At 38.2% G+C, this 12,796-nt stretch overlaps 1 protein-coding gene across 2 annotated transcripts in view; it reads right to left on the bottom strand.

Annotated features, from left to right (window-relative positions):
• UNC79 (unc-79 homolog, NALCN channel complex subunit) overlaps positions 1-12,796 on the bottom strand; it is a gene marked incomplete at its 5' end in the record, with an annotated part of 106,278 nt that overhangs the window by 54,877 nt on the left and 38,605 nt on the right. The window contains 9 exons of one of the 2 annotated variants that reach the window (XM_083864445.1): positions 758-1,044; positions 4,947-5,012; positions 6,062-6,241; positions 7,850-8,051; positions 9,341-9,522; positions 9,852-10,009; positions 11,727-11,875; positions 11,960-12,039; positions 12,408-12,549. In XM_083864445.1, the coding sequence (XP_083720571.1) occupies positions 758-1,044; positions 4,947-5,012; positions 6,062-6,241; positions 7,850-8,051; positions 9,341-9,522; positions 9,852-10,009; positions 11,727-11,875; positions 11,960-12,039; positions 12,408-12,549 (1,446 nt within the window). The remainder of the gene's footprint in view (positions 1-757; positions 1,045-4,946; positions 5,013-6,061; positions 6,242-7,849; positions 8,052-9,340; positions 9,523-9,851; positions 10,010-11,726; positions 11,876-11,959; positions 12,040-12,407; positions 12,550-12,796) is intronic. The other variant, XM_083864446.1, reaches the window with a different exon arrangement.

Here is a 12,796-nt window from a genome sequence, read left to right on the forward strand (position 1 = left end):
ACAGCCCTCTTCTTCCCCTAAGGTAATCCTTTATGAGAGACTGTGATAAGGAAAAAGCATTGAAGTGATGATGATGCTCCAGTGCAAATAGGAATACTCTGCAAGTGCATAACATTTCCAGCCCAGTATGACCCACTACTCTATCAGTGAGAATTAAGTGAGCCTTAGAAGAGCCTTGTGAGGTAGAAAATTATGGTCCTTACAAGATGGAGAAAGAAGGCACAAGGCAAGGATGTTCTTGGACATTTATCACAGCAATATAAGCAAAAGTCCATGTTGGCAATAGCACTCCCTAGGAAAGGGAGAACAGAAAGTCCTGGTGCACTGTATGGAAGAAAAATGAGCCTCCCACAAAGTGAAGAATGTTGAAGAGTTCACAGACCATTCACATAGGGAAACAAAACAAGAGCACATAGCTCCCAGGTCTTCCTGAAGAAGAAAGGAGGAAATACTCATGAGGAAAGTAGGGCATTCAAAGGCTAGTGAAAGAAGGTAGAGGTTAGAAGCAGTCTTTGATTTTTCATACAGTGGTAGTATTTGCATGCCTCCACACAAAACTATAATCTCTTTGCCAGTGATGCAGCAACTTTAGACTACCAGTGGAAAGAAATTCTTTCACAAGCTGAAAAAGTGTTAAAGTTCTAAGTAGGATTACCCCATTCAGCCATTATTTTGCTATAAAGAAGGCTGTGCTACCATTACTTAAACAACAGGCAATAACAAATAGCAGCACAAACTAGTTAGTGCCTTCACCTACTTGTGCTATTCCAGCAATGAAGGCATTAAAGCAGGTGGAAACACGCATTTTTTGGGGAGCAATCATGAAGCATCCTTCCTGCTGATCGTAGCCAAGCAGGACGTACAGATGGCGCTTGACTGTGTTGAAAGCTTTGGCACTGCTGATATCAGACTCTGCACTGCTCTCATCCTTGGCCATGAACTTCATGAGCACTGTAATCAGCTGGTGAACAGTCTGGTGGTCAATCCCAGCATCCTCTGGCAGCAGGTCTTTTATTGTATTATCATTCTCTGGGGAAGGTTGTCCTATGGGCACAAGAGACATTGGTATCAGACACTGGAGGACATAATGTAAACTCTGTAAATCAAAAATACAGGGTACAGAACACACCAGAATTTTTTTCCAGAGTTCACTGCTCCATTTCTGCCCAAATACAAACAACGAAATTGCAGGAGACAGGCATGCATTTTTGAGGACATTGTTCCTCCGTTGCCCCAGGTCCAACAGCACAGAAACACCTACTTGTGTACACTCAGCTCCATTTCTCAGCTTTCCCATATTTAGTGGAGCACCTTATTTCCCATCCCAGTGCATTTCCACCAAATTGTGTATTCTTTGACACCCATCAAATCCCGCCACCAAATTCTCATCTGGTTTGGGTATCAGTCTTTCCTCAGTAAATATTAACAGACATGAGTCTTTGCCAGCAGAAAATGTACAAAATGGCAAGGGTTGGAAATACGAAAAATTGTAACAAATAATGATTAAACAAAGAGATTAAACTAACAACTTCTCCTTTTAGCACAAATTTGTATTTCTCTTAAATAACTTGTATTACTACAAATAACTTGTAAATAAATAGTGTTATTTTAATATTCTAATTTACCCATATTCTCAATGTGATATGCTATTCTGACCAAGGACTCCTTTGCTGGTACAACTACATGTGTCTTAGGTTTTCACAAGAAAAACTTCAATGTCTGTAATTTTTACAAATAATTTTAAAGTATATTGCATTTGTATTGGTGGGTGAACAAGGTATGTTTGGCTGTTTTGCAAAGCATGGGAGATGATTGTCATTTCTATGACAAGTGCAAATTAAAACTATGCAGGGGGCAGGAATTTTCAGATCCACTTCTATTAAGAATAACTTTCCTTTTCTGGTCTTATTTGGGTTAGAAGAAATAATGAACTTTATGTCATACAGTATTTTTTGTTCTAGACATTTTTCTCTGGAATTCTTTACTTAAAAAACCTCCTTCAAAATGGAAATTCTCTACCCAAGCTTATGGACCAAGATTTGCAGATAAAAAAGAAAACAATTAATTCTGAAGTTATTAGAATCAGAAATAAAGCAAAAAACATTTTCAAAAGTACTTCAAAAATGTACACAGACAGTAATCTCAGCTTCATGGACATAAACTGAGAAATAATCTTATATTCTTATATAATATTACACCCAGGTTAAAATTTTCTATGGAATTATATCATAAAGACACATATCATAAGGATGATATCTGACTGTATTATTCAGCCCTATTTATTTTCATCCTAACATTGTGAGATTTTTTAATAAAATAAAGAAGGAGATAAGATGAAATGAATGAAAATATCATTGGGCTCTAAATAAATACTAGTGCTCCAAATAGAATTCAAAGAGTAATTAATCTGAAAAGATTAAACCATTTTATTTTCACATGCTGAACAATATAATTTAGAAGCTCAGTGATAAAATGTTCAGTTGTGAAAGTGTTTTATAACTCTAACACTAGCTAACAGGTACTTCCCAGGACTCTTCCTGACACTTTACTTTTCCAGAAATATTACTACACTTTCTGATGCATTAAAGATCTCATTTCTCGTACTTCACCCTCAGGGAAAATTACACAGCAGGATAGAGTGAACAGAGCTTCACCCTGATTTGTTTGTTTTAGCTCTACTAAGGATCAAGTCTATGGAGTGTCAGTCACCCTGGTTTTATTTCTCATGTAAGAACCTGCAAAAAAATAGCAATGGAGAACTACATGTTAAAAGCTACAAAAACTGTATTATCCAGTTTAATCAAGAGATCTTCAGAGTCTGGAAAAATTCTTCTGCTGTCTGGAATGAGTCTTAGGTTATATCAAGCCTGAACAAAACATGCATTTCATCAACACAAGATACAGGGAATCCTGTTATTACAGGAGGCTGTTTAGATCCAAGCTAGGAATGCAAAACCAAGACAGCTCTGCCTTTACAATGGCTAAGGTAACTTTTATCCCTTAAAATTAACATGTGTTTGTATGTGCCTATACAAATAGATACACACACATATCCTCCCTAACCCTCATCTCAACCTTCTCACATCACCAAACACACAGACAGCCAGGTAACACACAGCCTCCATGCCTGAATTCAGTCTAGCCTTACCTCCAAAGATTCATCTCTTTATTAATGTGCCACTTATATCAGATCCCTTTACCTTCAAAGTACTTTAAGGTATATCACAATGTAACATAAAACATCAGATTAGAATTACATCATGCTTCATCACCTCAATCTATCAATGAAACTCTCTCACTGACTGTCCAGGATACTGTAGAGAAATAGGAACAAATAGTATGTATAGGGCATAGGAACAAATAGTATATACAAATAGTATTCTGTATGGGTGAAACACCAGGAACAAATGATCTTGGTGTTTAATCCATACAGAATTCACACTGAATTCAGCTTGCATTTGGACTGTGCAAGGATGTCTGTTTTAGATCTAGAAAGAACAGATGAGCATGAGAACTAGTTTGTTCAAGGGCTATGTATAAAATACATGTTTTTCTACAACAGATGTACATCTTCCATTCAGGAGTCAGTCAGTTCCTCAGCCAAATCAGATATGCTCAGTACTGCCAATGCAGCGTTAAAAACTGAAACAAACCACAAAAAATAATTTTTTTACAAACATTTAAGCTTTGAGGAAGAAATAATAAATACTGGGCAGGAGAAAGGGGACAGTAATTAGTATTCTAGTCCCTAAATCACCTGTCACAGTCTGAATTTTCTTGAAATCAGTAGTTACTAGCTACATGAAACATTTTATATACACATTTTTTAGTGGAAACTTTGTTTTAACCTTAGGCAATGAACTATCTAAGCCTGGAAAGGAAAGTGTAGAGATACCAAAATACACCTAATAAACCCACAATGGCTAACAATGCCTACTGTGAGACTGACACTTCTTAGGCAACATATTCCTTTAAGCCTAGTATTTAGCAGGTGGTTGGTGCTTTTTAATTTTTATTTTAATTAAATGAAGAACAATCATCCACTGATATACCTGTTTATTGCATCATTATGTTGCCTGTTCCCCCTGTGAGCCTGTGACAACCCACACATATGTTCTGTAAGGAACTGGTTGATTGCCAGCTCTCACTGGGCTAGCACAGCAGGGCTATATCCTCCTAACTCAGAAACTCCCCTATTTCATTTCACAGTTTAGTCAGTTCCCACAGTGACAAGGTATCTTCCTTTCAGCTGATCATCGAATAAATTGATATATTTTGATTAGTAATTTGCATCTGTTGGAAGTATTCCCAGTCTTGAAGACAGAACATGAAAAGATCTGAATCTAACATCTTTTCACTTCCAAATTATCAGTCTACACAGCACTCAAAGCAATAACTGTCAGTAGCCACAATTATTGAGAGATTACTTGGATCCTGCTGTGCTACTTATTCTACAGTAGCCTGACAGAAGGGTGACATCTTCAGAAAATGTCAGTAAATACAAAATAAGGGACTTGAGATATCTGTAAGCATGAAGAGGAGACAAGTGTAATATACAGTACTGACAAGCAAAAGCATTCTGTCTGCTGTCTTTAAAACCTGAAGGACTCAAAGATCAGACTCAAAACAGGTGACCCATGGGGCCAGTCTAGCAAATATTTACTTGTGGGCAATCAAACACAGGAGGGTGAGGCACTGCTGGCATAGCTGACTGACTCTGAATAACCTCCTCCCAACTCCAACATCTTATTTACAACTGGAGGCAGCTTTCAGTACAGACTGAGAGCATAGCTTCAGTTTACACTTTTTGGAACCATGCTGAGATGTGATTCACTCTGCCATTTAGACAACTTCCATCTTGTGTAAGTTTATCTCATGATTCAGCAAGAAAGTCAGAGTTAGAGCCTTCCTGTTCCATCAAAACACACCTCCTTTGTCACACCCACCTGGTGTTTGCTCTGGTGTTCCTCCAAGTGCTGGTGCAGACTGCTCATGTCTGGTCAAGCTCACAGCTTTAAAAAGAAACAAGAGCAACTCTGTTTAATAAGGTAGCATTGACATCTTACACTTAGCATATATTCAGTGCTAGCACATTTATGTTCATTTACTCATGCACTGTTGTCAGGCAGTGAGTGTAACTGCATGGAACACGTCACTTGTGTGTCCTACAGATTTTGTGCACCAGACAGTTCTATAACTGTAATTTTCTCCATCATTTCATTTTGCTGGTACAAGAGTCAGCACACAGGAGTCCCTGTGCAGCATCAGTAATTGGTCATGAAGGATTACCTAAGAATCCCAAAATATTCAAGGGGATTGTGTTGGAATCAATATATATTGCAGTGTTGGAAAGCAAAATTACCTTTCAGGTTCATAAGTTTTATCAGTTCCTATTATATGGGTAAGAGCAATGTGAAAGGTCTAATTTGAACATAAAGACTAATCCGTGTTTGCAAAATTCTCTAATTGAGAACAAGCAAGCTTTATTTCTGCTTGGAAAGGTATCTGTGTGGCACTCCATACAATCCTATGGTTTCCCAGCACTGAGGTCCTCCTGTAGAAACTGTCAGGAAGGATGTGTTGCATGGACATTGTTTCCTTAAGAACAGAATTTTGAATATATTCAAAAACTCATTTAAGACATTACAGCTGTTTTTAAGATGTCTAGCATGTGCTGCATGCACTGATTAATAATTGTAATTTAAAATTATAATTAATAAGTATATTAGTAATAGAGGAATTTTTCTATAAAATCTGTATCTATTTAAGACAAAAATACTGCATATTACCCACAAATAAAAATTAAGATCTAGAAAAGATTAACTAGTCTTGGAGTATTTTATTCTGGCACTTTAAACAGACACATCCTAGACACATGTCTATGTTCCTTGTCAAACTCACTAACTTGTCACTATCTGAGTAATGCCCAATGCAGTCAGAAACCTGAATTTGCCATCCCAGTTGGAAAAATATTGACAACTCCAACGTGTACCCATCAATGCCATATGATCCTAGGGGAGAAGACAGAGGTGTGTCACAGAAACATGAATGGATACTCAACGGATTTTGGTGGTTAATGTTTCCGGAAGGGAGAGCGCTCTCTTGGACTCGGCGGGGCCCTTGACGCTGTCCCGCAGGGAGCGCACACTCTTCTGGCGGTTGCGCGCGAAACGAGCCCTCTTGATCTTCCACATTGCCGCGTCACTGAGGTTGGCCACATTTGTCCTGACTGCAGTGATAGCTTTGCAAATGCAATGGACCAAGTTAGGATTCATTCTACAGCATGGGGAGGTCCTACTGCTGCCAAGTGCCAAATGCAACTGAGCCCCAGGTCCCGCTCAAGCCAAGGAAGTTTCAAATGGGCCCACAGGGCCCTCCTGCAAGGTACTCATTTGCATGCTCTCATTCTGAAAACCATAAAACCCCAAAAGGCATAACTGTGTCAAAAAATTATGCTGTTACTTGGTCAAAAACAGATTCTTGAAACCAAAAACTGAATTTCAGGCTCAGAGGATATGAGATGCCCCTATTTAAAAGCGCAGAAATCTCACCAGTATGGATCACATTTAGTGCACTCACGCTTAACCCTGGCCTCTAGTTTTACCTTACCTCCTGTTCTGCCTGCACCTACCATCCTGATTCTGAACTCGAAAAACCTGTGAGTGTTGATTATGGAGTTACAGTGGTGTTATCAGCAGTATCACTGCATGTCTTAATGGGATCACCAATACTTTTCCATGCTCATATGTATAGTGCACTGGAACCCTTTGAGTTTAATCATCAGAGTGACTGAAGTCAGTGAGCCCATCCTTTGCATCATCCATCTCTTTGAAATAACAGAGAAAGGTCAAAAAGAAATCTGAAAATTATCTTCTGCTTATTTTAAATCACTCACAATATTCCTATTTAAAGACATTGCCCTGTATCTATAGCCAGAGGTGTTAGAAACTAGTACCAAGACTCCCTCCTCAGGCCACAGCAGAAGTTCTCAGCATTGGGTAAAGCTATTCACATATGGAGAAAAAAATACCTTTGCAATTCCACCCCTCTCCTGTGGAGCAGTTGCAGCTCCTAGACTTTTTTGGGCACTGGGCTCCATGCAAAAGTAGAAGGAAGCACTAGGCTGCTGAGGGAACATGCACTGTTCAAACAGCTGTTCCCATCTCCTCTAGGAAAATCAGATGGAAATAGATCTGACTCATGGGCCACCACTTGGGTTAGGAAGTTTTCAATTACTCAGCATTCTAAAAAATTATGCATTAATTAATTTTTAGTACCACTCTTGTGAAAGGAAGGAGATCTGGTGTCTCATTAAGAAACCAAGTATGAACAGGACGAACATTTAAAAACATTTGTCACTGCAAAAATAGTTAACTGAGCACTGGTTCTAGGAGTCCATGTATCTCTCATGCTATGCCTCATACATTAGGGCTTTTTTTGAGGGTCAAACAACTCCTAGGGCTGACTTTGTACAGACCACCACAGGACAGGGTTGGGCATATCTGGGACATGGAGAATGGCAAATGTGACAGCATTAGAACTTCTACGCTGGAACAAGTGGCTTAATGCAAGTTGCAGGTGATCATAGAACCACACCACAATTCAACCAAGGCTGGCAATCACATCCTAGTGAGAGCAAAACATGACACCCAAAGGTGCAACAGAATACAGCCTACTCTGTATTCAGGAAGTAAAAAATGCTTACTTCAATTTATTTTATTTTGGCCTGAAAGATTACCTAATTTCAGAAAATTTATACATGTGAGACGTGCAACTGTCTCAGACTTGCAGACAACTAAAATTCCAGAAGCTGATAAAAAGTGATCAGATTGATTTGAATTCTGCTTACTTGTTGGGAAAGGAAATTCTTTGTTGCAGTCCAGATGAAGCTGTGCCTCCAAAGACAGGGTCTCAAAGCGATTCACAAAGAACTCCCAGCTCAAAGCTGGGATATCTGCTTTTAGAAAGTGAAGTAGCAAAAGCTTACTAAGAATTGTGGGCCTGTCCTTGACAACTGTGTCAAACTGGAAATCAAGGCAGAGGCAGAGACCCTACAGAGGGAAACAAAGGAAACAACACATAACTGAGACATGAGATTTTTTAAAGGATTTTTTAAAGCAAAGGGAGGTCAAAGCTCATAACTTCTCCTGTCACTTAGTGGAGGACCAAGATTTAGCTCTTTTTTCCTACCAAGTCCTTTAAATCAGAACTAATGCTATCAAAGGGAAAGTAAGGTAAGTAAAGAGAAAAATAAGCATCATATTTTGAATGTAGAACTTTCTAAGATTTTGCGTAATACAAAGGTACAGGCAAAGTTCTATCCTACTGCATATTTGGTAGACAATATAGAAGTTCTTTGCTCACACTCCCCATCTGAGAAAAACCTTACATTTAGGTAACTGAATCAAGTCCTTAATTACAAAAAGAATTAATCACCAAAGCTAAACAGGAGAAGAAAGATTACATTGTGAAGTGTAGCAGAGCCACTTTGCCTCAAAATTCTTCTGTACATTATCCACACTGGAATTTTGTCTGTAGTGTCAAGATTAAAGTTTGAGAAGAAAGCCCACATATTGAATATGCAAGTGAAGTATACTGGTCTCATTGAACGCAAGTTCAGTAACAGTGTCATTGAACTCAAGTTCTCTGGAAACTATTTTGAAAAGGTACTAAATGGAGTTAAAATAGCAAATATTAACAGCTTTTTGTAGGCACTAACCCTGAACCCTTTAAAATACATATTTATTCTATTCTCCAGAGAGCTAGAACGGAATTGTTCTATGACTTTTTTTTTTTTTTTTTTTTTTTTTTTTTTTTTTTTTAATCTTGGTTTTCTCTCTTACATATCTGTTTAGATTTAATAATGTGAATCCTGACTGGCAGGCTCTCTCACATTCATAAAATTAAATGGCTAAAAAGATCAAGACCATGTTTGGTTGTGCTCAAATATATTTTCTCACTGTGAGCTCAGCAGGGTCTCATAAGATTTAGAGATGTATTTTTTTAATTGAAAAAATCTAATTCTTTTCAAACAATCAAAAATCAATTTACAGTTTTCTACAACACCAGTTCAAACACGATAGTAATCCACTGCAGTAATGAAAGTATTTATGGTTGGACTTGATCTTAAAAATTATTTTTTCCAATGTAAATGGTTCTATGATTCTAAGTTGGGGGCAGGGCAGTATCATTTCCCTTGGCTATTCTGCACATACATCAAGCACCAAGACCAATAATGCTTGCCTAAAGAGATATTAGCAGTGACTGTGATGTACCTCTGAACTCCAGGTGAAAAGCCAGTTTTCCATTGGAATGTATTTTTTCCATGCAGTGCACCCACCTGTAAAGCTGGCCTCTTTATGGTGTCAAGTAATAGACCAGCTCTGGTAGCCACTGCTGGGTTGACATCTTCCACAGCAGTCAGGAAACAGCAGAATGCATGAGCCAAAGAGTACTTCAGTAGGTGGTTCTTTGTCACAGAGTGAATATCCAAAAATCTGCACAACACAGCCACTTTCTCGACTGAGCAGCAAGACAAGAGGCATATTCATTTAGGCAATGGTTTATGTACTGATTGATACACATTTCCTAGAAATATGCACAGCTGAGAAAGTAACAATGAAAAATACCTAGAAAGAATTGTAATTTTGATTATTATCCAAAATGTCTCATCTTTTCCTCTATTTTACTGCACATTGTTGTGCCATTGTTTAGCACCAAACTATCTCCAAAACTCTCCAAAGCAGCAAAAAGATCATCATTTATTATATGTCTCCTCAGTTACTGCAAAGAAAGCTCTACTTCTTCAGAGAAGAAACAAACAGAAAATAGAGTACATTTCTCAGGCCTACCTGCTTCAAATCTCATCTTCCAGTCTTTACTGTTGAAATTGCTGTTTATGATTGTCCAGAAAATGTCAGCTCCATGAGGAAGAGAAAGTGCATGAAGAAGAAGTGGGACTGCCAGGGAAGAAAGCTGAGAAAACTCAGACTTCACAACTCCCCATAAGCTAGCAAGACAAAAGAAAGCAAGCCTGCTTATAAAGACACTCCCTTGATATCCTTTCCTCTAAATGTAAAGAACTTTCCATTAAAATCTTTATGACCCATGCTGGGCATTTATGTGAATACTATGGAGAGGATTGTAGTAAAAACAGAGTAGGAAAACAGAGCGTCCTGGGGTGACTTTATGATGCTGAATTCTATCCCTGTTCGTCTGTTTACCCCAGAAATAAGTTTTGTACCTTTAAAACTGGATCTGAGAGTGAAGGGGGGGGAGAAGGAGAAGCAGTGGAATGTCTGAGGTAGTTGTATTCAAAACATAGAGATAAGAGTTTCATCTTTCCTTCTCACGGACTCTGCTGCCTGCAGCATGGACAGCAGGAGAGAGCTCTCCTTTGCTTTTAGGTAGTTTTTTAGCTCGCTGAGGCAGAGAAGTTCCCCGGACTGTGGTTTTATTTTCCTTTCTCTTGGAACTGTTTAAACCTGCTCTGTACTGAAAACACCAGGAGCTCACACCTGTGGCCCACCAGGGCATCCAGGATATGGCATTTTCCAGCACAGCAGGGACTGATAAGAGACCGAGCTAGCTGAGCTACACCCCATGGCAAGGACTTTCTGAATTTGCCATCTCTTCAGGACACCAAGAGGTTCCATTGTGTAATATTATTCATTTTTTTTATGCTTGTGAATACTCTGCTTGTTAAATAAACACTTTTTTCCACTTTTCTCCAAGGAAATATTTTCCTGAACCAGTTTTGGGAGGGACTACTTGAATCTGCTTTCTAGAAGGACCCCTTTGGAAGTTTCCTTCCAAATTTGCCCTAAACCAGGACACAGAGCTACTCACAAATCTTCAACTACAGCATTTTTTCTTGAAAATCCAGGCTCAAATATTCCTCAGTTTTAAATACTTCATTTTGAAAGAGTTTGCCTAATTCAAGACAACTCCCATGAAACACAATCTATGCTACAAATGAGGAGTTTCAGCATGACCAACTACACCACATAAGCCACATGAACTGTACTGGCACCACAAATCATGTGCATCCACGAATAACTAAGAATTTGGATATTCACAATTTGCTGGTATTTAGATTCAGGACAGATTCTCTAGGCTGCTAAAACCCTAACTCCTGGGAGATGCTCAGTGAAATTGATACAGAACAGAGCAGCTGTTAGAGTGCTGACAAACACTATTTCAGAAGATCATATGCTGATGTTTACTCAGCTAGTCTTCTGCAAAAGTTTCTTTCTCCAAAGAGAATCTTAAAATGCACAGATTTCAATTCAATTCACTCTAAGAGAACAAATTTCCTGTTCCTCATAAAAATAAGGTGAAATACTATTGTTCTCTCAGCTTTAATGCTAAGGCCCTATAAACTGTGTTGATATGGTTTGCCTCTACAACATCCTTTATTTTATTTTATAGGAAGATACATCAGTCTCAGGTAATGGTATTATTGAATATGAGAGACTCTGACTCATTGCAAAAGAGGTGCTTCACAATGGAGTAGCCATGATGGACAATGCAGGATTAGCTTGGTTTAATTTACATCTTAATTAGTCTGTGCAATAACTTTTATACAAGTTTCTTAATCTTTCCACACTTCTCTACCACTCTTGTTAATTTCCCATAGTAAACTTGCAAATTCTTTGACACTAACAACAAGTGTATACCTGGAGAACCAACCAAGTATGAAGACAAAATGTGTAATAAAAACCCACCTTGCAATCAACATGTGATCTTGAATATAGGCGAGAAATTGTGGATGGTCTTTTCTTGCTATATACAGGCATTCTCCATGAAGACAAAGGATCTTCAGACAATTCAGCATGTTAAAAAGAATGTCTGGTTCTTCAAACCTTGACATTTCCTGTGTAAACAGATGTTTCTCTCTCAACACAATGACATCACTTTGCCAACAATACAAACTAAACTAACAAGTAATCAATGTTACCTGCAATATTGTGTATATGAGCTTCAAGGTAACTGGAAGTTGCTGATAACAAAACTTTCTTTCCGTGTCATTCTTTATCGCTGTTAAAAATGTAAGTTACAGACAATATTAAAATTCTTTAATCTATGAATTCAAAATGAAACTAAAGAATGTTAAGGTGATGAGAGAGAAATTAATTCTAGGTACACTAACACTGCAGGCAGTAAAGTTAGTATAGCACGGGATGTGGCATCTAATGTTTTTGTTGCTTTATGTGTTCAAAAAGCCAAGACTTCTTTTAACACTTTTGGGAGACAGTCACACTTGCTATCAACTTATTTACAGCCTATTCAGTTAAGAAAGAATTAAATGCATGATTAAAAGTGACTGTGCACTGTTGGACTTTGGACTGCTTCAGAAACTTGTATTTTAAAACCTTACTGCAATAACCTTCTCAGCCTCTACCTACCAGAATTTTCTGTGGTCTCTGTGTGATGTCCTGGGTTTTCTCCATGCTTTGGTGCTGATTTGTCTTCCTCTTCTGCTTCAGTTCCTATAATAAACTCAGGTCTAGTATACAGAAGACTATCCTCGAGGTTATCTGTGGGCTCCTTTAAGAATATAATAAGTTAAATTCATTTCTTGATGTTACCTACATGAGGCCATATCCTGATGTCTAAGATACATTTGGTGTGACAAACTGAGCTCAAATGACACAGACTTTGTTTAGTTTCATGTACATTTGTGCACTCAAATCACCTGCATATCTAATATTGTGCATCAGCAAATGCATACTGACAAAAACAGTGTGTTTCAGGCATTGCTTTAGCAGAAATTGTATATCCATACTGGAGCTGA

Source organism: Zosterops lateralis (genome assembly GCF_965231275.1).
Source record: "Zosterops lateralis genome assembly, chromosome: 6".
In the NCBI taxonomy this organism is placed as follows: domain Eukaryota; kingdom Metazoa; phylum Chordata; class Aves; order Passeriformes; family Zosteropidae; genus Zosterops; species Zosterops lateralis.